This window comes from Furipterus horrens, unplaced genomic scaffold (genome assembly GCF_987537825.1).
Source record: "Furipterus horrens unplaced genomic scaffold, mFurHor1.1.pri manual_scaffold_9, whole genome shotgun sequence".
Lineage (NCBI taxonomy): Eukaryota > Metazoa > Chordata > Mammalia > Chiroptera > Furipteridae > Furipterus > Furipterus horrens.
In genome coordinates, this window is record NW_028327179.1 from 18,734,213 (window position 1) to 18,760,491 (window position 26,279).

Below are 26,279 nucleotides of genomic sequence, written 5' to 3' on the forward strand. Positions count from 1 at the left end.
TTATAAAACAAGACATAAGTCTCAACTTTTAAAAGCACTTCAATTCCTACGTATGGAAGAAATACTAATTTTAACAACAAAAAAAAAATGAGGTCCCCTATAATCCTGCAATCAAAGCATTCTGTGTATGTCCCACACTTGGCAAGACATATTTTTATTTTTAATTGTTGGACTACTAATTCAGGAGGAAAAACAAACACCATTAACTTCCTCTTCAGTCACTAGCTGTCTGCACCAGGTGTTTTTATCGCTTCCTGCCACAAGGAAACACGGTGGAAACAAAGAGTGACATTCAAAAGAGAGCTCTCTGGCTGACTCTAAAATCATTCTTTCAGGACTTGAGCCACAGTGTAAACATATTTAAGTAATGGTACAGAGTGATAAAACTACTCATAAAACCTTCATTTTTTTATTACATGATATCATCTAATGCTATAAAACAGGTCTGCCAAGATTATTTGATGAATAAATGGAGTTGGTCAAGTTAAATAACTTTTCTTCACCCATGCAGCTAATACATGGCAGTATTAGAATTTAAATCCATTCTGTTTCATGGTGGAAACTATATCACACTCTTCCCTATGAACCTTTTGATTAAATTGTTTTTATTTTAGCCTGTCTAAACCATGATGGTTTTTTATGTATGAGTGGTGGAGAGTGTGATTAATGAGGACTGTAAGTGATAAGAACACGAGGACTGATTTATCATTCTACTCCCTGAATTGTGTTCAACAGGTATTTATTGAGTTCTATGTCCTAGATGATACACTATATTATGGAAGTCCTAAACAAAGATGCAAATTATAGCTCTTACCCTAAGGAATAAGAAATTGAGAAAGGGAACTATGTTCACGGGCTGCTGTAACAAAATATCATGGGCTGAATGATTTAACAACAGAACTTCATTTCTCACAGTTCCAGAAGCTGAGAAGCCCAAGATAAAGGTGTTAACAGATACAGTGTCTGGTGAGGACCATCTTCCTGGTTTGCGGATGACTACCTCCTTGCTGTGTGCCCACATGGTCATTCTTGAGTACATGCTCGTGGGGAGACAGATCCCTCTCTTCCTCTTACAAGAGTGTCAATCCCATCATGAGGATGCTACCCTTATAACCTAATCTAAACTAATCATCCCTCACAGGCTCCTACCTCCAAATACTATCACACTGGAGGCTAGGGTTTCAACATATGGATTTTAAGGTGATATAAACATTCAACTCATAACAGAAACCCAACAAGTAAAACAAATAATCAAGTTAGCTTGATACATGTAATTCTAAAAACATTATAATTTAATTACATTAAACAATAGTTATTGATAGTGAAATGAAAATAAAGTTATTTTCAAACTTATTAATTTAATTTTTTTTTTATTTTTCAATTACATCTTGTATTGATTTTCAATATTATTTTGTATTGGTTTCAGGTGTACAGCACAGTGGTTAGACAATTATATACTTTACTACGTGATCCCCCCCAATAGTTCCAGTGCCCACCTGGCATCATATATAGTTATCACAAAATTATTGACTACAGGGAAGTAAATTTTTGACAGTAAATAAAACCCATTACATTGACAATATTCTCCACATTTTACATATCAAAAACTGAGGCTCAGAGATGATAATTTGTCCAAGAAGCAAAAAGTGAGAAAGTGAGAGAGATTGAAACATGTCTCTGCCTAGCTCCAAAGCCCAGCCTCTTTCCATGAGAAGAGGGGCGCTGTAACCAAGGGCAACAACAGCCTCCCTCACTGCCTCTTCTAGGGTGTGCACAGCATGGCTCTCCCTACCTGCAAAGAGAGCGGCCCCAGGAGCCAGGTGCAAACACAGAGAACACATCCAATCCCTCCGTAGAAGAGATAACTAAGGCCTGAACGCTGGTACAACGAGAGCAGGTCAGGGAAGTAATTAAAAGCACATTTCCTAAACTAGCCTGCCCCACCTGGAAAGGAGACCATTTCTTCCAGCAAGATAGCAGAGCCACTGACTTCACGGCCAAGTATAGTATAACTATAATTCTCATAAAAATATTTCATGAGCTGAGTAACAGGAGAATAAAAAAGCATTCATATTTGAAGTATTAAATCAACATTTTTAAAAAGATTGTAATGCTGAAGCAAATGAACCTGGGATGGCGACACAGATTGCATTATCTTTCTTCAGCTCTGAGAAAGTCAGTGTTACGCAGTGACTCTCAAGGCTGTAGCAAAATTTTAAGGGTGTCTGTTTGCTCTGCCACTTGGCATACTAGGTACCAAATACACATGCTGTGGGTGAATGGGTGGATGAAAGGGTGGATGCAGGAAAGAATGAATTAGCAGTCACACTAACTGGTCACATTCTGAAATGTATGATTAAATATCTCATTTTACTTGGAGCTTTAAAATTATTTTCTCACCTTCCAATTAAACATCTACCCATATTTACTCCTAAGCCTAACGTGTATTGTAAAATTGCCAAAAGGTCTAGGTTTGTTGCTGTTTTTTTTTTTTCCAGAAAATAAAATTACATGCTGCTACTACACTTACAATGTTTTTAACTTGGGGTTCATAAAAATACTATAAGGAATTTTGAGAAAATAGAAATTACTGAGAATAAAAACATATATGTGTAGGGGATAAAATATAAGATAAAAGGTTATTTTGCTTATTAGTGGTGCAAATTAGGAAAGATAAAAGGAAAAGAGAAGCAATTACTTTCATTTCAATGTACTATTATTTAACCATTTCAATGATAATGTAGTAAGTTTTACATAAAAAAATTCCCTTCCTTCATCTTACTTACTGGTCATCATTTTTCTCATTTCATAATCTTATTGTTGATGGTTTTTATCTTGCATTATCGGGGTTTTTTTTACAAGCCAGTTCATGTCATTTTGGAAAAGGACAAGCCATATATTCATACACACAGATGCATATGCCTATAGTTATTTATGCACATATTTAATACATACACTTATATATGTATACACTTCTCTATATATAATTTAGAAATGAGACAATTCACGTGTCAGCTACACATCTATTTACAAGTTAAATGCCTTTATGCACTGCATGTGCACTCACATAAAAATATCTCAAGCTCACACAAATGTGAGAAAGCCACTCTTTTGAGAAGTCACTTTAATTAATGTGTCCGGGTTTTTCAGCACTTGGTTTGCACCTCAGTGATGTGTGTGAAAGGGTGGCCAGGAGGACTCAGGTATGACTAAGTGTCATAACGTCAGGCTCTACTGGCTGCTTTCCTCAAAACACAGTGGCAGGAGGGCCACAGTGGTCACACCTACACACACCTGTGCTCTGAGCCTATCTGAGGCCCAACAGGCATTCTGATCCCTGAGGATTCTGGCTCAGCAGGTTCAAGTGGGGCCTGGGAACTTGTGTATGCAGAAGTCCCACGTGATTCCTGTCCAACAAGCCTGAGGAGCACTGATATCGTGTATGGGAGAGAGTTCAGTGATGGAGAAGTCTGCAAATGTGGTTCCCCCTACACCCTGGACACTGGGAATATCTCATGAGTACTGGGAATTTTGATAGACCGTGGCAAACCATGGAAGATTTTTGAAAAAGGAAATACATTAGATTTGTACTTCAGTAGGAGTCACTAGGCAGCGTTATACAATTAGGCTGAACAGAGGACAGACTGCAGATACAAAGACTAGTTGGGAGCCTACTACAATAGCTGTAGCAAGAAACAACGAGGGCTACAGGTTCGTGACAAATGTGGAATACAGAGTCAATCAAGATTCAAGCCAACCTGATGTGGAGGGAGCAGAGTAAGAGTTTCAAAAATGACACCATTGTTTTAAGTACAGGTGGGTAAGAAGATACATGTAATGTTCATAGAAAGAAGGTTAGAAAGATATAGACTAGATGAAACATGAGTAAATAAATTAATTAATGAGTGGTCAAAAGAAACACCATTTGCTGAAAGAGGAAAGAGGGTTTTACTCCCTGTCCTACTATCTCCTTGATAGGAGGTACTGGACACATCTCTTAAGTTCTCTGAATCTCAGTATCCTCATTTATAAATAATGCTAGTAAAACCTGTTTTTCAGGATAGCCATGAAGATTAAATGAGATTAAAACATAATACTTGATCCATTGTAGGTGCTTAATAGACAATAATCAGTAATGCCTATTTTTACTTTCACTATTGATGACTTAAAACCATTCCAGACACATAGTAGGCACTCAATATACACTTGTTGAATGAATGAATTTCTACTGCTATTACAATTCTGTTGAAGACTGAGAAAAGATCATGGGATTTGCCTGTCAGACAGTAACTGATACACTTAGAGATTGCTTAAATGTCTAGGGGTTGTTGAAGACTTGAATGAAATATAACTTCAAGTGTTTTGGTGAGGACATTCTAAATAGAGTAGTATTTAGAGCAAACATTTGCCTGAGTTTTAGTGGTTTGTTCTTTATACTGCAGGTTAAAGAAATAAGTGCTTCCAGCTAGAAAACAAAAATCTGTTTTATTAACATTAACAGTTTTAAAAACACCTTATGCTTTAGAGTTTATATAGTATATTACACAGGGGAATAATTTTTAACATAATTCCTGTTGAGTTCAATTTTTCAGCTCTCTTAGACTTAAATAGGCATGCTGATTTCAAAACTGCAATTATTCTTCTCCTATCACGTCAAGTTTTTTCTGTACAGCTTATCTTAATGCGACCACTCTAGGCTGGATCGAGCCTGGATTGAGGGAAGCACTAGTGCTCTCCTATTGGCTGAGAGCAAACCCCCCTCGAGTGAGGAGGGGTGAGGGACGACCTTGGAGACCAGCAACAGATTCCTACTTGTCTAGACTATTCAGTTACACATGAGACAGTGTGGTGAGAGCTTGTATGTCACTCTATACAGTGAATGGTATCCCAAAGCGTAGTCTGAATTCTTGTTTGTATACAATGAGTTTGTAGAATTAATTTTTTTATTTACATACGTACTTATTTCCTTTCCTTCAGATCATGTCTGCTTCTGCTATTTCTCATCATAAGTGCCTAAACAACCCTGATTCGTTTTGTTCTACCAGTGGCAGTTTCACCATTCCCAGTCAAAGGACAAACATCAGCGCATTTGTCAGGCCAGCCTATTTTGCATATTTTAAAGTAAAACTTGGTGATCAAGATAAGTCTTGGGCCCCTCACAGGGTGTGCAAGCAGTGTGTCTAGAGTTTACAGATGTGGACAAAGGGAACACGTGATAAATTGCCATTTGGTATACTTATGGTTTGGCTAGAGCCCAGAGATCATTCAAGTGACTGTTACTTTTGTATAGTGAAAATGTCAGGATATAACAAGAAAAATAAATGTAAAATAGAGTATTGTAATCTACCATCAGCTATACACCCAGTGCCTCATTCAGCTGAAATCCCAGTGCCAGTTTTCATCGAACTACCCTCTTTCGAAACACAGGAGTATGGAGAAGAACTAAGTGACAGCAATGATGAAAATTTTGAAACTGAAGCTGACTCAGTTCGTAAGAAATTTGATCAGCATGAGTTGAATGGTTTGGCATGAGATTTGGGACTATCCAAAAAAGCTTCAGAACTCCTAGCATCAAGACTGGATGAGAAAAACTTGCTTGAAAAAGGAGCAATGGTAACCTACTTATGAGTAAGAGAAAGTGCATTTCTGCAGTACTTTCGAAGTGACAGTGGCTTTCTGTATTGTCATAACATACGTGGTTTAATGGAGGAATTGGGAATTCTAATCTATAATGCAACTGAATGGCGACTGTTCATCGATAGCTCAAAGCGGAGCTTGAAGAGTGTCCTCTTCCACAATGGCAGTTTATTTGGTGCAGTCCCAGTTGGTCATTCAGTTTGTGTGAAGAATATGAAGACATAAAGAGAGTCATTGATCTGTTGCCATACCACAAGCACAATTGGATCATCTGTGTTGACCTTAAAATGGTCTGCTTCCTTCCTGGTCAGCAACGCAGATACATAAAGTATCCCTGTTTTCTGTGTATGTGGGACAGCAGAGCTCGTGAGAAGCATGGGGTGGAGTCAAATTGGCCTCCAAGATCTGACCTCAAACTTGGTGATCCAAACATTGTACGTGAGCCACTTGTCGACAGAAAGAACGTTATATTCCCACCTCTGCCATAAAACTGGGTCTCATGAAGCAATTTGTTAGAGCTTTGCCAACTGAAGAAGACTGTTTCAAGTGTCTCATTTTGTCATTTCCTAGCCTGTCATTTGAAAAGATAAAATATCTTAATATGTATGTTTGGTAGTAGAATTTTACTACTTGTACACAATTGGACTTACAGTAACAATATATAGCCTTTATATGAATAAAACAACTCTAAATAAACAGTATATTCAGGTAATTTTTTTTCTTTATTTTCCTTTGTATGTACATTTTGTATGATTTTTTGGGACAAAGGGAGGGTATCCTGTACCTTAAAAAGTTGATGTGACAGAGAAAAACTGGGGTCATTTTGGATTCAGATGCCAAAAGTTAGTCAAAAACAAGTGTCACATCTAACTCAATGAAAATTGTGTTCCCGGGTGTTATCTCATTTGATCTTGAACCCCTGGAGTTAAGAAATTCAGTTACTATTATCATCCTTTTTATTTTAAAGATGATAAAACTGAGATTCAATACAGTTGAATGACTTTTATGGCATGAATGTAAGAGCCAGGAATTTAACTGAGGTCTTTTGACCACACATGTTCTGAGCTTCCCACTACCACTACCCGCACTCCTCAAGCCCATTCATGTTATTCCGGATGAGCTCTCCCTGATGCCTCCAGCCACCCTAAGATCTTCCTCCTACAATCTGGAAGTGAAGGGTGAGGCACCATCTTGTGGGTTTTGGAAAGTACTGAGAGTACTACTCCTTTCTCAAAAGCCAGCCAGCCCCAGACCCTCCTCCAGCGAGCCCAGTGCCCCTGCAGGATGTTCACTTGACCCTTGCTAGCTTCAACAGAAAAACCTACTGTTCTCGTGGGAACTATCAGGACTGTTTTTTTGAAAACTTTCCTATAAAGAAGGAATAAGCTTTGCCTACATGGGTAGCTTAGTTGGTTGGACTATCATCCTGTACACCAAAAGGTTGCAAATCTGATCCCCAGTCAGGGCACATACCTAGATCATGGGTTTAATCCCTGATCAGAGCACATGCAGGAGGCAGCTGATCAATGTTTCTCTCTCACAAGGTTGCTCTCTTTCTTTCTTCCCCCATCTTTCTCTAGAATTAATGAATGAATAAATCCTCAGTGAGGATTTAAAATTTCTTTTTAATTTCTAATCTTAATTACCTTGTTAAACAGAAAAAAAATCATCTTCATGTTGGATGATGGCTCTTACCTTATACCATTCATGGCATTGGTCTGCCTGAACGCACATCCCGGCCCTATCTCTAACTAGATGCACTGCCTGGAACATGTCACATCTTTGAGACTGGTTTTCCATCTTTAAAATGGGGGTTTTAGGTAATAGCACTTATTCCATAGGGTTTTCACTATGATTCAGTGATCTACTACATGCAAAGCACTTGGCACATTTAGAACTTGAACCATAATGAGCACTCAATACATAGTCATTGCTATTCGGCAATGTGTGATAATCCCATTCTCACAGAGAAAGCAACACAGGTCCAAAATGGTCAAGATACTTTGCACAAAGTGACCAAACATCACTCTCTAACAGAAACCGTGCTTTCTTTATGGAGGGGGGGAAAAAAACCAAGGTAAGTGTCACATTAACTCCAATGATTTTAAATCATTCACTTGTAAATTAATGTACATTTTCAGTTAATAAATTGGAATAATGGGTGTGGGAGACCAGACCCATAGTTGAGATTCAATGACCTTAAACGTAATAAGTGAGTTTAAAAGCACGCAGGAAAAGGGCTTTTGAAACACATAAACATGTAATCTCACACATCTTTAAAATAAAATTAATGTCTCCTTTCAAAATAGAACTAAGAGTTTAGCTTTCATAACCTAATTAGACAATATTTCCTTTTTTGGAAAATATTATTTCCTAAATGGTAAGAATTCTATATTTACTTTCTCCAGCTCTCTTATTCTTCCCTGGTGTTTCTTTTAATAGTGAATCCAACATTGGCTGCATATTATAATTACTTTGGAGGTTTAATGAATACCCATGCCTAGGCTTCACAAGGATCCACGAGTGTCTGAATCATCGAGTTTCGGGGTCCCAACTCAGGGATTTTTATAAAGCCCTACAGATGGTCGAGGCACTTTTAGCCCAAGTTGAGAACCATTGACTTACCCAACATCTTTCAAACAACAGAATGATAATGGATGGGTTCTTCTGCCTTGTTAGCTGCTGGACGTAAAGAAAGTTGTTTTTTACTTCAAAGCACAAAATTGCTTACTCTGAAAGCCAGTCTTGACCTTTAATACAAGTTAACCTGATTTCCCTTGATTCTAATCACACACTTTTGTGAGAGTCCCATTCCATTAGTTTTTCTAAGTTAGGTGGGATGCGTTATGCAAGACGACCACATTACACCCAGCACTCAGTCACTAGAAAAAATAGGACACACAGGGTACAGGTTAGAGCTCTGCAGAGTTTAGGTATGATGTTAATTTTGTAATCCTTGAAACTATAAATCAATGAGAAAAACGTGATTCTAAGAAAACGAGCATGAGAAACAAAGCATTATAACATTAAAATATTTGACACAACCATACAGTTATTTTGAAATCCTTTCTACTCACTACCTGAAACCCTTTCCATAAATATGCTGGGTTTGGAGTGTGGAACAATAGGGGTTAAAAGAACAAGACAAGCCTAGAAAATCTGATCTGGTTGTACTGACAGGTAACATCAAAGAATGTAACATATTATGAAGACGATCATTTTATTTTCCTGGGTTATTTAATACTGCCTTTTTATGCATTACGCTGTGATAATGGTGGAATGAAATAAACTTCAGGTACTGTGAGAGGAACAGGAGGAGAAGAACACTCAACAGCGAAGACACGTCACCACTTACGTGTTATTTGTTTTAAACTGACAAAAATATTGAGCAAATCTGCCAATCTTTTTACACTAGCACAGCCTCTCTACAGAGTGACCCTTTCCACCGAGGAAAACGTGGAGTAAGGGGGAAAAATGGAATCCAATAAAAGCCTCAAGGATTTCAAACTGAATCAAGTTCACAAATACAGGTAACAGAAGTTAAAGGAAGTGTTTAGATTTATCTCCTTCCTTATTTAAGTTATTTAAGCTATTAAGTAGAATCTTAAGCATAGGTAGAGAAATTCAGGATAGAAAGATTGATTTATTTATTTAAATATTCAAGAACGTTTTCTGTAATGAATCATGTGTTAATAAGTGACTGACCCTTCTGTCCCTGAATGTCTCAAAGGTCTTTGATGCTTCCATCTTTTAATTGATAAGGTGATGCTTGCTAATTTGAAGCTACCCATGTTTTCAAGTGCGACCTTTATTCAGATGATTCTTAAACTTCTATCTTTGGGTTTAACTTCTCTTCATCAGCTTTACTCTCAAGCTAGTCCTGATAACTAGCAGGAGAATGCTAAACAATACAAACTCTAGAATCCAGGTAACTAGGTCTGAGTTCCAGATGTTCCACACAATTTACTGTGAGAGCTCCTTAGAGCAAAATACTTGACTTCTCTCAATTTCTCCATCAGTAAAATAGGAATACAAATTGTATCTGCCTCAAGAGATATGAAAAGAATTCCATGACATAAGGAAAAGAGAGAAGTAAAGGCCCTGGCTTATGGAAAAACCTTCGCAAATGTTAGCCATCTTCTCTGCTAATATCCCTCACTCTCACAAACTCTAGCTTCATTCTTGAACTTCGAACTTACCTTTGTTACTCCCTATTGCGTTTGTCTGTCATCTAGTCAGTCACCATATCCTGGTTCTTTTTCTTTTGAACCATTTTAAAGAAAACTTTCCTCTCCATTTTTATTTCTCTCAATGAAATCTACTAATATTTACAGGCCCTACAGCAAGAGTACAAATAGAAGCAGTTTGTTATGTTTCTAACTCCTTAGAAAGTATAAATCAGTCAGTCAGCTATTAAACATGTCCCATCCTCCTACCTTGGAAAAATATACCTTCAAAATGCCCTAGAAGACCAGGTTTAAATTTAGATTTTCAGCCTCCTCTGGGTTCCAAGCCAGAAGGTCTGAGCCAAAGGAGAACTGGTGCCTTGCCCCTGTCTCCAGCCATGCCATCCTTTCCCCACCTCCTCCTTCTGTGGCTTCTCTTCCCACCACATCACCCTTCCCTAATGCCCTTGGAAGCCTCACCCACCTGTCAAGGACATCTCTAACACCTCCTTCTCTAAATTCCTTTGAGCCAAGTATGACCGCATTCTTCTCTGGGTAGCCACATTATTTTGCCTCTATATATCTTAATGAAACTTACAGCTTTTTTATCAGTACCTGTGTATTTGTTTTCCTAGTCACAGGTAGCTTCTGCTGGATCAGAGACTCTCTGTGCTCAATGCTAGCAGCATGTAAGAACCTCCTAATGAGCTAAAAAAAAAAAAAAAAAAAAAAAAAAAAAAAACACAACTAGGCTCCCCCCAGAACTAAGCATAATGTGGGGTTGGGGAGAAGGCATGGATTTTAAAGCTCTACTATTTATGTTGATGTTCAGCCAGGGTTGATAAGAATTGTATAAGAGTATAAATTCTTTGAGGGTCAATGTCCATATTTGATTTTGTACTAAATACATTCTTCTGAATTGAATTTAGGCTGATACATACTTTTCCTCCTGCAAAACACTTTCTGGTCCACATGCTCCACAAAACCCCTGCAGTTGCTGAAGTAATTTACAAGTACCGAGGAATGATGGGATTTGTACTCTAGAATTAAGCAAAAAGAGACATATAAAGTATTAATCTTACAGTCTAAACCCAGTTATCTATCTTACCTTGATCTCTGCATTTATTCTATATGGTACATCTTACCAACAACTTGATGAACTTACTAAAGGCATGGCCACTGTGTTATTCCTAATACCTAGCACATGTCTGCCATGTAATAGGCATGAAATAAACGTCTGGTGAATGGGTGAATGAATGAACAAATGCATGAATGGAAATGACAAGCCAGCGGGACTTCAGAAATTATTTCAGGTGTCTAGAATAATGACATCTCTCCCAAAGATAGATATCCTTATCCATGGAACCTATAAATGTTACCCTAAATGGCCAAAAAAAAAAAAAAAAAAAGGACTTTGCTGATGTGATGAAAGCTCCTGAGAGTAAGACATGGTTCTATATTATCCAGGTGAGCCCTAAATGCAATCACATGCATCCTTACAACAGGGAGGCAAAGAGAGATTTGACGGCACAGAAGAGGGCAACGTGACCACAAAGGCAGAGGCTGGGTGATGCAGCCACAACGACAGAATGCTGGCAGCCACCAGGAGCTGTGAGAGGCCAGGGACAGGTTCTGCCCCAGAGCCTCTGTAAGAAGCACCGCCCCGCTCATACCTAGACTTCTGCCCAGTGGCACTGATTTTGGCCTTCTGGCTTCCAGATTATGAGAATAAATTTCTGTTCCTTTAAGCCATCACGTTGATGGTAATTTGGTACAGCAGCCGCAGGAAACTAATGCAAGATGGAAAACCAATATCCAAGGAGGTAAAGTAACTTTTCCAAAGCCCCAAGTTAGTCAGGGCAGAGCTGTGTTTCTAATAAAGATTTCCTGACTCTTCCTGGCACCCTTACCCTCTCTTTCCATATTACTCAGCTGCCTGCTACAGATTATAAAACACATAGAGTTCAGCAACTCTGAGCTAAACCTGGGTACCAAATATAACCACTTCTGTGGCCAGGGGCTGGAAACTGCAACAATGGTAAATCCATTACACTCACCAATGTTAGTTACCTGATTTGACTGAAAAAAAAAAAAAATCATTCGAGAAAAATGACAATACACTGTTGCTAGTAAAAGATCCAGGAAGACAGTCATGGCCAATATTTTCATTAAACCACTTGTAATTACTGTACAACAGCACATGTGCAGGGGGAAGGGAGGGAGTGGGTGCTCACAGAAAATGCTGGCATGGCAAACAGTATAAAAACACAACAAAAAGGTGAAGTAAGGCAGGTGGGTAAAGTTGGGAGCTGGCATACAATATCAAGGAGGACTGGGATGATTCCATCTGCCTAAATGTGAGCAAATCTGAGACAGAGACAAAACTGGACATCACGGAACGGCCTGGAAATGATGGTCTTTCTCATCAGTGACATCAGAGTTTACAATGACAGCCACAAAAGGACAGTCACAGGTTGCCGTTGAGAAAAAAAAAAAAAAAAAAAAACACCGATTGAAGTGTAATAATTCTAAATCATCACTAGGTCCTTTACTATCTTTTAATTTCTCACTTCATACCTTTTAGGTACCAATGCAACAAATTCATGATATATTTTCCAGATAAGGAAACTGGGACAAAGGGAGATTTAGTGAATAACAGACAGATGACAGATAGCACATGTTGCCAGAGCCTATGTTTAAATTCTTAGGCTTTACTAATAACTCCAAATATGCATTGGTATAGTTTATTATTAATTGGCAGATAAGGTAACAAAGAGTCCCAAGCAATAGTTGTGGGTTTATTTAGACCTCATGAGTATGAAGACTTTTTTCCATAGGGGCGGGGAATAGAGAACAATAAGGAATATAAGCATTAAGAACACACAGCCACAATGAGATGTAAACATTTCCTTAATAATCCTACAGTTATAACAAGAAAAATAAACAATCTAACCTTAACAAGTCCCTACTCCCCAAGGACCTCAGGTTTATCTCATAGTTTAAGATTTAGTCACTCATTTAGACTGAGGCAAATCCCCATGGATTCAGGGAGGTTGTGATCAAACTAATGGGTTATGGCTCTATTGTCAGCGGGTGCTACCCCACAGGAGGCTGGACCGTTGCATCATTCATGGTAAAGACATACCTGTTATATGTGTGACAAACAAAAGCCTCCCCAAAGGGGCTCCCCAGAGAGCTCTGTGGGAAAGGCATGCAGTGCTTGCCTGTTCCACATCTGTTTTTCCCATGATCTTTAGAAAAATGAACTTCCTGGGCAGATGGGAAAGGAACCTCAGTTGACTAGATATATAAGGTAAGAAGAGATCAAAATATTATACTGCAACACGGTCGAATACCAAAAACACATCTTTAATGGAAACACATTAAGATCCTCATTTAATCTTTCTGAAGACTTCAACTATTATATTAAAGTGCTTATAAATTCATTATTTTTTCCTCATATCAAAAACAAATTTTAGTAAATTTATTGGGGTGACATTAGTTAATAAAAGTATTTTAAATAAGAGGGACTGAAAGCATATATAGATTGAAAAGTCATAAATTTTAAACCAGCTGTTTCATATACATATTTTATTGAAGGTCTTTGGAAACACAGTATATAAAAAAGTAACTTAATAATACAGTATGCAAAAACGCATTTTTTAAAGTTTAAAGGATGTTGGACTAATAAATTCTAAACTAATGTAAAACAATTTCCTGCTGAACTATTCGAAACCCTTTTTTCTCAATTTTTAATTACAACGTGTATTTCTTTTATGGGAAGGCAGGTAGTGTATAAGTGTTAGAAGAGGGAGAAGTCCAAGTTACTAAAACAAAAAAGGCCTGTAGGGCTGCTTCTACTCTACTGTGCTAGCTAAAGCACTTCCAAATTTAGAGGCTTCTCCACATTTAGGGAACTCAGCACGCAGCCACAAAGTCTTGCAAATAATAACCACCCTACAGCAATGTTAATTGTTCAAGGAATAGGCAAGCTACCCTAGGAGAAGGAAAAACCCTTCAGTGGGTAGCACTAAATAGAGCCAAAGAGCATCTCAAAACTGTCCTTCAGACGTGAAAAGAAAAGAAAGTCAACGAGTGAGAAAAAACACGGAGGAAGGGACATGATTTACCAGAAATCAAGCAGCTTGGCTTTGCTCAGATATTTTCAATCTCCTCCCCACCCTGCAATGATAGCACCACTATCATCAGCCTCCTCACAAACTGTCCTTTTTTCCCCTCACTTATTTGGCTCCTTTTATGTGCTAGGCAGTATATTACTTAACTAAGCGAGCAACTGTGAGTAAAATAAATAGCATTGCTTTAGTTTATACAAAAAAAAAAAAAAAAAAAAAACTTAGAAAGATGTCCCTAGCTCTCAAAAAGCTTAGTCTATTACTAAGACAGCTCCCAGCACTAAGAGATAAGTTCCACACTCAACAGAGAGACCTGATGTCAGAGAAGCCCAGGGCCACCCAGGAAGGCTTCCCAGGAGAGTGGAATTGAAGTCAAGTCTTGAGGATAAGTAAAGAAATTTCTTAAGAACTAGGGGGAGAGGGTCATGGTGTGTGTGTGTTGGGGGGGGGGGGCGGCGGTAACAGTATGGGGTGGGGGTGGGGAGTGGGGAGACGGCCCTCCCAGCAGTGAGAAGGCAGGAAAGCAGGACCCAGGGAAGACACGCAGCTCCATGTGGAGACAGACCAGGGTGCAGGGTTCACTGAGAAGAGAAAGGAGACAAACCCGCATGAGGCGCAGGGTCCTAGTGCACCTCTGGCAGAGGTGATGGAAAACCACTGATGTATTAAACACAGAGGCGACTTGATCAGATTTAGGCTGAAGGAAGATCGCTCTCACAATAGAAAACAGGCTTGCTACCAGGAAGCTCCGAGCCTATTCCTCTTCTAGAAACTTAGAGAACTTGTGTTATGTACTAAGGGTATTGACTTTATCCCATTTTCCTTCCTTTATTTCCTTTCCTCCTCAGGTATTTTACTTTTTAAAACTTATATAGGTCCCAAAATCCTTTGTGGAGTTGGGCAGGATAAAAGTGAAAGAAAAGAAGAAAACTGAAAAAGGTAGGAAGGCAGATGGGTAGGCGAATTATCTGTTCTCCCAACAGACGGGAAAGTGAACTCTACTTTGACATGTTTTATTGAAATTCGGAGATTCAATAGCACACGCTGCCTAACGCAAGTTATGGTATGTATTATTTTTCCTCTTTCTATAATTAGCTTCCTGATTTTTTTCTACTAATTTCTAGGCCCTTTGACTAATATACTATTACTTTTAAAAATCTGTTTTCCAACTTGTTTCACTTTCAACATAAAGCCAAAATAAGATAGCGACATATCCAATTCTCCATCATTAAAAAATGAAGTACCATATTACAGGCACAAAGGTTCAGATACGCTAAAAATAACATAAAAACCACCCCGAAAGAATTTTTCTTAGCTACATGCTTTTATTTTCATAAACTTTTCATTACAATGCTTTTTTTTAATACAACCCTTAAAGAGAGGGGATAGGACTTCAGGATGAATAATTTCACAATCACTGGGTTAATAGTTTATTTCAACAGACAGTACACCCTAAATGATAGCAAAATTCCCAAAACACCCATGTCCCTGAACACATTTGGCAACCCGGTGACAAAGCAAACAAGTACAATGACTTGTCTTTTTTCTTTCCTATCAGAGAGAGAATTTAAAAAGAGGAGTTGAGAACAGAGGTCCAGCTGTGCTCATCTGTAACGTAGTCTCAGATCTCCAGAAAACATTTGAAATCTCAAGATCAGAAAAAACACAGGTCAGGTCATTAAGCTCCCTTTCCAATAAAAGGAGACCCAGAAGGTGTCACTAGCTTTTATTAAACATGGGTACATTCTCAGAGTCCAAACCTCAAAACGAGTGGTTCTTATTAATAATTTACTTATATGTCATTTCAGTATTTCTTTCTGAAGAACAATTGCCTCCAAGAGTGAGAGATAAAAGGCGAATGCCTACATCTGTGTTGCTATGATTCTCTGCCCTCTCTCAGGACTCACCTAATTCCAAGGAGGGTGCAATTAGTAGGGCAAATTCCAACTCCAAAGGAAATTCCCCAGCTCAGCCAGCTGCCAGTGGAACTATAATTCTAATATGAAGAGAAAGTCTTCTTGGAAGTTAAGGAGAGTCTAGGGAGAGAAGGTTCATTATGCTACCCAAGGAGCAACCATCTATCACAAGAGGAAAGAGGCTTACGTAATCAAATGCTATAAAGTTAACATGAAAAAAAGACTTAAAACAATTTCACTGATTATCTCAGTTTTTCCATTTTCTGTAACTTAATACGAGATTTTAAAGAAAAACTCACGAATAATTTAGTCGTGTGTCTTTCATTTTGGATATTAAAGTAACTCTAAATCAATGCCTAAGTTAACACATGTGTATGCACTGATAAAACTTATTGAATATAATTTGTATGATATCCATGGCAAAGACAGAGAGAACCAAGAAAATAAGGGGTGTCATAAGACAGGTAAACTATCATTACTATAGGTAAGAAAAAAAGCAAACATGTATTTTGCTCATAAAAGAGACCTTTGTGCATTTCCTTAGAACCTAACAAGTTTATTTAACATAGTTCTTTGCTTTCTAAATCTACAATAAATTAGAGGCAATAAATTATAAATGGAGGAGACTGCTACATACTGACATTCTCAAAAGATGACAGACAAAAAAGAAATAAACAGAAAACCATATAAAGCAAAGCACTGAAGTGTTATTTAGTGGAAGGAATATGGCTCTACATACCTCTGTAGTGTAAAACAAGTATTTATCAATTGGCCTAGATTTTCATAGGAATAGTTAAAACTATGATGGTGTTTAAAAATGTGATGCCAGTATGCAATAAAGAGCAATCATAAGAATTATGAATATTAAGGAAATTCTTCTTCAGCATATATGAACCAGATAAGGTGACATGACCTTCTTCTGTCTTCAGCTGTCACTGACATGACTTATAGACACTAATTAAGGACACAATATTCTACATTATATATGTTATTCTCATCTTCTGGGGAGTTCCCACTAAAAACAAGAACTTGAATTTTCTAACAGCTACTCTGCTTCACTACTTAGCATGATTCATAAAGAAAAGCTTAGTTAAACAGTTGTTAGAAAATGTTTATATAATACAAGGCCATAGCAATCAAAACAGCATTGCACTGGCATAAAAACAGACACATAGATCAATGGAATAGACTAGAGAGCCTAGAAATAAACCCACACCTTTATAGTCAATTCATTTTCAACAGAGGAAGAAAGTACATATAATGAGCTAAAGATCATTTATTCAATAAATGGTGCTGGGAAACATTGGAGAGATACGTGCAGAAAAGTGAAACTAGACTATCTTTTTATATCACATACAAGAATAAATTCAAAATGGATCAACGACTTAAATATTGGACCCGAGACCATAAAACATAGGCAACAAAACCTTGGACATTGCTCATAGAAATTTTTTATTGGATATATCTCCCCAGACAAGGGAAACAAAAGAAAAAATAAACAGATGGGACTACATCAAACTAAAAGTTTTCGCACAGCAAAAGAAATCGTAAACAAAATAAAAAGACAATGCACAGAATGGGACAACATATTTGCTAATACATCTGAATAGAGGTTAATATCCAAAATTTATAAGGTCCTTACAAAACTCAACACCAAAAACAAACAATCCAATTAAAAATTGGACAAAGGACCCGAATAGACACTTCTCCGAAGAGGACATACAGATGGACAACAGACATATGAAAAGATCTTCAACGTCACTAATCATCAGAGAGATGCAAATTAAAACCACAATGAGATACCACCTCACACCAGTCAGAATGGCCATCATCAATAAATCAACAAACAACAAGTGCTGGCGAGGAAGTGGAGAAAGGGAACCCTTTTTCACTGTTGTTGGAAGTGCAGATTCGAGCAGCCACTGTGGAAAGCAGTATGGAGAGACCTCAAAAAATTAAAAATGGATCTGCCATTTGACCCAGGGAGCCCACTTCTGGAAATATATCCAAAGGAACCCCAAACACTAATTTGAAAGAACATAAGCACCCCTATATTCATTTCAGCGTTATATACAATTGCCAAGACATGGAAGCAGCCCAAGTGTCCATCAATAAATGAGTGGATAAAACAACTATGGGACATTTACACAATGGAATACTATTCGGCTGTAAAAAAGAAGGAAATTTTACCCTTTCCAACAGTTTGGATGGACCTGGAGAACATTATGCTAAGTGAAATAAGCCAGTAAGAGAAAGACAAATACCATATGATTTCACTCATTTGTGGAATCTAATGAAGAAACTGAATTAACAAGCAAAACTGAGACAGACTCATAGATGGAGAGCAGATGACAGCTAGTGGGGGTGGGGAGGTGAAGGGGTGGAAGGGTTGAGCAAAAAGGAAAAAGGACTCATGGACCTGGGCAACAGTGTGGTGATTACTTGGAGGAGGGGGTAAAAGAGGACTAAACGGTAATGAAAAAATATATAATAAATATATAAAATATATATTTGTAAGTTGATTTGTCCTAATTTTAATGTGTTTCTATCTCTTTAAAGGAACCTTACTTAACTCTTTAATAACTGGCTTATTCAAAAGCACATTAATAAATACTCCACCTCTTGTAAGCAATACCATATTTGCACTCCTAGGTATAAATGGTCAAGACAAATATGGTAGAGAACTGGCCAGTTATTCACTAAAACTGTTTCTATCTCTTCCTGGGCTATTACTAAACCACATTTCCCAAACTCCTTTGTAATTAGGTGTGACCATCTGTCTAAATTCTACCCAATGAACTGTAAGCAGAAGCAACATACCTAGGGAAACTTACACAGAATCCACTTCCTCCATTTCCTTTCCATCAGCTTGATGTGGCAATGTATGTGGATGTTAGAATCCACTAGTTGTGGAAGTCTGAGACACCTGTTTTAAGCTGCCTGAGGCCTTGAACAGCCACTAGAAAAAGAACAGCCCACCACTCAGTAAAACCCTTTTAGTCTTTATGTGAGTGAGAAATAACCTTCCTTCCTGTCGGGGCTGCATTATGGGGTGTTTGGTAGTGCTCCAACAATGAGCACCGTAAAAAATACATAAACTAAATTACCTACCCAAGTTTAATGCAGGAAGTAAAGGTGGGAATAAATAAACGTGCAGAATAAATTTAAATTGAACATTTTGGAAAAAGATTTGTGCCCAACTTTTAAAGCATGGTCCCTCAGGAATTGGAGAATGAATAAAATAAAATGCTCACTCTGGTTGTTTGAAACTTGAATATCACACTAAGGAGCTTAGACTTAGAAATAGCAAAAGAGCCCTGACCGGTGTGGCTCAGTCGGTTGGGCACTGTCCCACAAAGTTAAAGGTCGACTGTTCAATTCCCAGTCAGGGCACATGCCTGGGTTATCGGTTCGGTCCCCTGGTCAGGGTTCGTAAGAGAGGCAACTGATTGATTGATGTTTCTCTCCCTCCCTTCCCCTCTCTCTAACAATAAATAAATGAAATCTTTAAAAAAAGAAATAGCAAAAGAATGAATAACTGTACAGTTATATTAGTAAAAAGTATATTCAAAACAATATTTAATAAATTTAATATTCATTGTTTCCCACCAATAATCTATAATCAGATTCTATTATAAGAAAACTTTACGGGACTAATTTATTTGATTATCTTAGGATATTTTTATTGAATGCAATTTGAAGTAAATAATTAGCCAGGAACCTGAAAATAGTTTAGTTACATACAGCTTTTTGCAATGAGGTATTTCATTAAAAAGCCAACTGATCGCTCACCTGGGGAAGCCATTACCTGCTTGATCTATCTTATGACTCCATTTCATTTACTACTCTTTTATTTTTACTGAATTTATTGGGTGTACCATTCATTTTTAATGGTAACATTGTGAACAAACTGAAGAAAAAGTCCCCACTTGGACATTATGATATTTGTTTGTAGCTTTGTCCTGGTTTTAGTTTCCTACTTAATGACTAAACGGCACCATGGTGGGTAATGCACTGGAGTAAAAGTGGTGAATCATTAAAGAGTTTGTAAATTTTAAAAACAGGGGCAGGCCTTCTGGGCCCCATATGCTTCTGGAAAATCCAATGTTGTGCTGTATTAATTGAACTGTGAAGCTTTTATTGGTCCTCTTAAAAAATGCTTGCAGTGAAGCTTTCATTAATGCTTGCCCTCAAATTGTTTATACTACTTAGCATTTCCATAACAAAGTTATATTTCAAAGAACTTCTTGGTTATTAGCTAAACCTAATCTACATTTTTATAAGAGAATTCAGCTCTTTAGCAAAACAGAAGCATGTACGGGAAACTCAATGAATTTTTGTCTAAGATTTGCCAATGAAAAAAGGAATAGAATATAATAAGATCTTGCCACAAACCTTTAGCTTATATAAATCGCCTGATTCTCTCACTCCATATGTGTGGAGTAGTTATTACGTGTTCCCACAATGGTGAAGAAAAGAAAAATTAGCTACTTTTATGCAATGGGCTTTGAAAACTAAAGTTATAGAACTTTGTGATTACTGCTATGGCAACGCCCCCATCCAAGGTCATCTAGAAGCCCACAAGGTCACATGTATAGTTCCAGGGGTATCATGCACCTTGTGGTCTATGTTTGGAAAGTTCCTTTGGGCGCATTTTCATCAAAATTACTTTATATAAATTAGATTCATCAAATTAAAAATCATACTGGAATCATTTTAGGGTTTATGCAGACTAATTTATTTACTCTTAAGGATGTTCAGACTCAAATCAGTTTTTCTACAATATCATTCTAAAAATCTGACCTCTGCTAAAATGGGTAGAAATTTGTTTTGATGGGGTGGGGAAGGGAGGAAAAGGTACTCTCCAAGAATCTCTTTGGTTCATCGCAACATAAAAACAGGATGGCCTGTGTAGCAGAGAATACATATAAACCACGAGAATGTCCCCACAAATCATTCCCCCCTCTAGTTTACCACAGCACTAATGTTTTATTTATCAGAAAGCAGAATAACTGAGTTATATCTCAGCTCACAGAAGAAAATACCTATATTGAGATCGGGATTAATTAAATTTTTGTTTGTTTGTTTTTCTAGAGTCCCAAAATAACAAATGCTAGAGTTTGTTAGGCAGATTAAAGAGTATTTCTTCACTTGACCCAGTCACAGTGAAGAGCGGGGTGTTCTTTGTTAGTTAGGACCCTCTCCAGGGCTCCTTAGGGAAGGGGTCAGAGAACCCATATTGTTAGCAAGAGCCCCAGGTGATTCTAATTATCAGACATGTTTGGGAAACTCTAGATTAAATGAGCCCTAAAGGCTTTCCTTCTAAGATTTGGCACTTCTGTTAAGAATTAAGTTACTAGAAATGGCATCCATACTGCTGTACGGAAGAAATTAATTTCTGCTCATATATATCGTAAAGTAATCAGCACACTGAATACACCGAAACTATTTACACCTCTTTCTCCCCCACTAACAGGTGCTGTCCGTAAGATCCATGATTTAATCCCACTACATAACACACTGTCAGGCACAGAATCGATGCTTCATGAGTTTTGAATGAATGACTGTCTTAACTGCAGCAACTAGCTGCCAATCTTCTCTCTACATAGTCTTTCCTCCATTCAAGCTCCTCAGTGCCAAAAAGCAGGACCCAGTGCCCTAAGAACATTATAGGAGCAGCAAGAGTAGAATAAGAACCAGTGATTCTATATGCAAAACGTAGCACTTATTGTTTGACTGAATGCATGATCAAGACAGTAATATTTAGTACCTGATTTCAACTATACTTGAATATGGATGGAGAACTTGCATGAGACGAGGGAAAGAAGAATTCACGCCACCCCAGAACCAATTTTCAAGACAAACAGAAATATCGTACTTAGTCTGAGAAACTGATTATTAGAGAACTTCTGAAATAAATGGAGTGAGTCTATTTTCCTGCTGCACAAAAATCCTTCCAGCCCTTTGTGGAACAAAAGCAAAATAAATGGATGGTGAATGCATAAGACCAATTTAATTCTCTTTTTACATAGTTAAGAAAAAGGAGATGTAAGGAAAAAAAAACAGTTCTTCTAAGTCAAACAATTAAGTTATTTCTCACCAGTGGAATAGTTATGGTGCCATAAGATACAGGCTAAGAGCAGAATAATATATTCATGTCTGTGGCCAAACATTTTCCAAGTGCATTTCAGGTCTCTAATCATGGTTTCTACTTACTTGCAGTAAACAGAAAAGACTCCCACCCATCTGGCCCATTTTCTATGACTTTCCTCAATTCAGATTTCATTCATTATAAGTTCCCAAACAGAACTGAGTAAGGCCTCTGTCTAATGCTGTCCTCACCAGAGCGAAGGGATTTATAAGGAAGTACACAAGGACATTTTAAGGACTCTGCAGTCAAGAGCTTCATCGGTAGTAGTCTCATTTATCTCCCTCTCTTTCCCTTCTCCTAACTGAACAATTATCATTCTGGCAAGAACTTCCTCATTAAAATAGTAGCCTCCAAGGATATTTTCATATTATAAGCCAATATTCTTGAGGACAGGGTAAGCTGAATTCAATTATCAAATATTACCAGTTGTGAGCCAGTGTTGGGTATATGTGAAATTCATCAAGGCATTTGGTATTATTTTCCTTTATTGTTTTTAAAGAAAGACCAAAGTATTTGACCATCATATGTTTTACAATACATTTACCTATAAGAACTCCAATTTTTTTTTCTAAAATGCTATAAGTTGTTATCATCTTCAGTATAAGAAGCTGAGCTCTGCATCACAGTCCCTCCTTCTCCATATGCACCTTGAAGCATCGGTTCACATTCACTCTCTACTCAACCCACCAACTACTCTGGGTGGACAATATGACTCACATTAAATCTCAACCCCCCTTTAATTGTATGTTTCATCTCTCTGCATGCACTCATCTGTTTTCCTTATTTTACCTCACAGAGTTCAGTAAATGTTACTTCTGACCATCTGTTCCTTCCACAGATACAGCATTTCTATAGCTTTTTTGCACAATATACTCATACTTTACCTCGTAAGCAGTTAACTCAATAAAAACATCGATAACAAAAATCTCATCCTACCCTCTGTTTCACACATAAGATGAGAAAACCAAGAGTGAGATCATCCTTACACAGACCTCTTTAACTATTACTTTTAGTACAAAATTAGATGTAATACAAACCTACCTGGGAAATTCCTAAGGTGCCCGTCGCTCACACTAAGAGTCACCATAAAATCTCTCACCTGTTTAACTTTCTGCCATTTGATCCACTTTCCCTTAAGCATGTAAAATTTTTAAATATTTCTTATTACATTGCATTGATTCTCTTTTTCAGTGAAGTTTATCAAAATACTTGTGCATTCAGTCACTGCAATGTAGTTACCTTTAAATAGGTCCTTGATGGGCTAAATGGCAAATCTAACCACTTACAACAGTGTTCTAATGGGACTATTGTTCCTCGTTAAACAAGTGGGTCCAAGTCTACACATTAGAAACATGGCAAATAAAGACGATAGAGACAGTGAAATTCTACACTTGCACTATTTGAAAGTTAGTTTGTTTTATAAATTAAGTTCCGTTATAATTTGGATTCAATTTTTTTTCTGTGTAGTTTCATCTTAATGGTATCAGCACCCTGAGTCTATTTCAAGATAACATATCCAGGTAGAAATGCCGTTTCACATATTTCATTTGCACACAGTTGTTGTCGCTGCTATAAATTCTATTTTCCCATTATTCAATCTGACCTGTCACCTTCTTGTGAAGTAAAAGTGGGAGGTAACAATGCAGGGAGGGTGTGAGTGTGTGTGTGTGTGTGTGTGTGTGTGTGTGTGTGTGTTGAGGGGGTAGAGAAAAAAGGGATAGGGGAACTTTTTAAAAAACATATAAAAAGTCTAGTTTCTGGTCTTGAGAATTAAAGACAAGGCCCTATATAAATTCTAAATAATAACTTCTGGAAATGGAATAAGTGCACCGCCATGTCCGTACTTAGCTAATTTGTTCCTATTGCTTTTAGTATGTTTTTTAACAATTCCAACACACTCTACCACAAGAAGAAGAAAAAAAGTTTGACTGTGGTGGTTCTAAATTAAATGCCTCTGTTAAATTATGCAATTTTGAAACATTAAATTTATATATAAATGAATATATATTTAAAATGCAATATATACATGTATAAAATGCAAACATGGATTTAAGTTCATCGCAACAGAAAATCTAAAAAGACTAGACTATAACTGTGATGAGCAATGCAGCTCAGACAGGGCTGTTCATGAGGGCGGGGTGGGGAGCAGGTAGGGGCTGGGGAAGAAACAGGTACAGCAGGTTGGACCAGTGGTTAGTCCCCACTGGTCCATAGTCCCCAGGCATCCATAGCATCAGCCTACAGAAATCACAATTATTGGGCCCCACTCCAGACCTACAGAGTCAACACGTACAGGCATGGAGCTTGTTTGTTTTTTAGAGAGAGAGGGGAAGGGAGGGAGAAAGAGAGGGAGACAAACACTGATGTGAGAGAGAAACATAAATCAGTTGCCCTCTGTACATGCCCCGAATGGAGACCGAACCTGCAACCCAGGCATGTCCCCTGACTAACAACCAGTAACCTTTCGTTTCATGGGACGATGCCCAGCCAACTGAGCCTCACCAGCCAGGGCCATTGGGCTTTTTAACAATCCCTCCCAAAGATGCTAATGCGTGGTAAAGTTTGAGAGCCTCTGGGTTACAGGGACTCAAAGATAAGAGGCCTTTCATCTGCTTATCTGAATGCCAATGCCAATTATAAACATGACTGTGACAAGACTCTGGAAGAGAGCTCTGCTATGTCATCTAGAATCAACAACCACAGTTCTACTCTCCAATAATTTCAGTTCCAAATTCAACATGCAAGCTGGGGGCCTCCTGGGGGTGTGGGGGAAGACTGATGAGGCCATGACATTCCAGAGCAGCTACCCTGGTGTGGCACTCCACAGAGTGAAAATCTTGGCAAAGATTTCCCTTTATAAACTCTGAATATAATATTAGCTTCAAGGTTGGAAGTTGGATAACTCAAGGATATCAATATGCTGGAACAGTGTTTTAAATAATATAGAGAAATGAATGCTCCTATAATAATATAAAGGGAAAAATTCTTTTTAAATGTGTTTATGCTAAACATGTGGTTTCTGACCCTACTCCATCATTCTTAAGACTTGGATTGTGCCTGTTCCGAAAGTGACAGCCTGTTCCTGCAGGAATGGGTGTTGGCAATGCTGGCCACAACACTGCACGAGCCACACAGTACACTGGGAGCAGAGGAAGCAGGTGTTGAGAGTGTAATTAGGTAGGTACATAGGAAACAGGAGTGACATCAAAGAAGGGTGGGGAGGAAAAATATCCTTCCTGTGTGTCAAGAGATGAAGGAGGAGCGATCCCACTAGCTGAGTTCCAAAGTCCACAGAACAATTTAAGAGCCTACAGACACTTCCTAGGTCAAGAAGACTATGGGTGTGAATTAGAAGCCTACACAATATTTAATAAGCATACATAACTTCATAAAATCCAACGCACATGTTACACTAGAATTGGGAGAATGAAAACCCATTGCTCAGATAACAATGCAAATGAAATTAGTTGCCTGAAAAGCCACTGGATCATGTAATGGAGGACTCACTATAGAATAAATACTCAAAATTCATTTCATCAACCAATCAGAAAAAAACAGAAGTCCTTTAATGACTTAAATGTTTACTTTGAAGCAACACAAAGCAACATCTTTCAATATAAGATCTGTTCATGGTTTAAAAAGCAATGAGACTCACCGGGCTGCACTGGTGAGCTCATCATGGGACTCCGTAGGGCTGACAGGCGGGATGTGGATTCACAGCCTTCCTTCAGCTGGCAGTGTCGGTAGGTCCACGAGGGGCTCGTAGGGGAAAGACCTAGAATGCAAGAGAAATGCATGTGGATGATATATGTTCCGTCAAACTGCAAAGGAAAAGGAACAGAGGGTCTCAGCTCAGCCACAGCTCAACTGTGGGCCTCTGAAGAAGTCACATCAACTTCCCAAGTGTCTTAAATCTTCGATAATGACCGATATCAATATATGTTATCTATTACAGATATATAGGTATTATATATAGATATATAATTAATGCTATGTATACATCTATTATACTTTTATCTATAAAATTTACCAGCCATGCTTAAAATGCAGAAATTGTGAACACCAAAATAAAACCTGTGCATGGGAAACTACTTCACATAGTTATAATTAGTTTCCTATTTACTAGTCAGTATATTTTTTTTTGTTATCATTATTATAGAAATTTAAAATATTTTTGGAATTTTGGATATAAGTATCTCATTACACAGTATTTTTATCATTGTCAAAGATTTCCTTCTAGAGATAAAAGTTCTTGTTGAAGGAATTTTAATGGACT

The 26,279-nt window shown here is 37.8% G+C and overlaps 1 protein-coding gene across 1 annotated transcript in view; it reads right to left on the bottom strand.

Annotated features, from left to right (window-relative positions):
- The window catches only part of LOC150001369 (histone deacetylase 9-like), a 465,158-nt gene extending 439,386 nt beyond the window's left edge, over positions 1-25,772 (bottom strand). The window contains exon 1 of the mRNA XM_090287130.1: positions 25,659-25,772. Within this exon, the coding sequence (XP_090143256.1) occupies positions 25,659-25,683 (25 nt within the window). The 5' untranslated portion in view covers positions 25,684-25,772. The remainder of the gene's footprint in view (positions 1-25,658) is intronic.
- Positions 25,773-26,279: the final 507 nt, after the last annotated feature.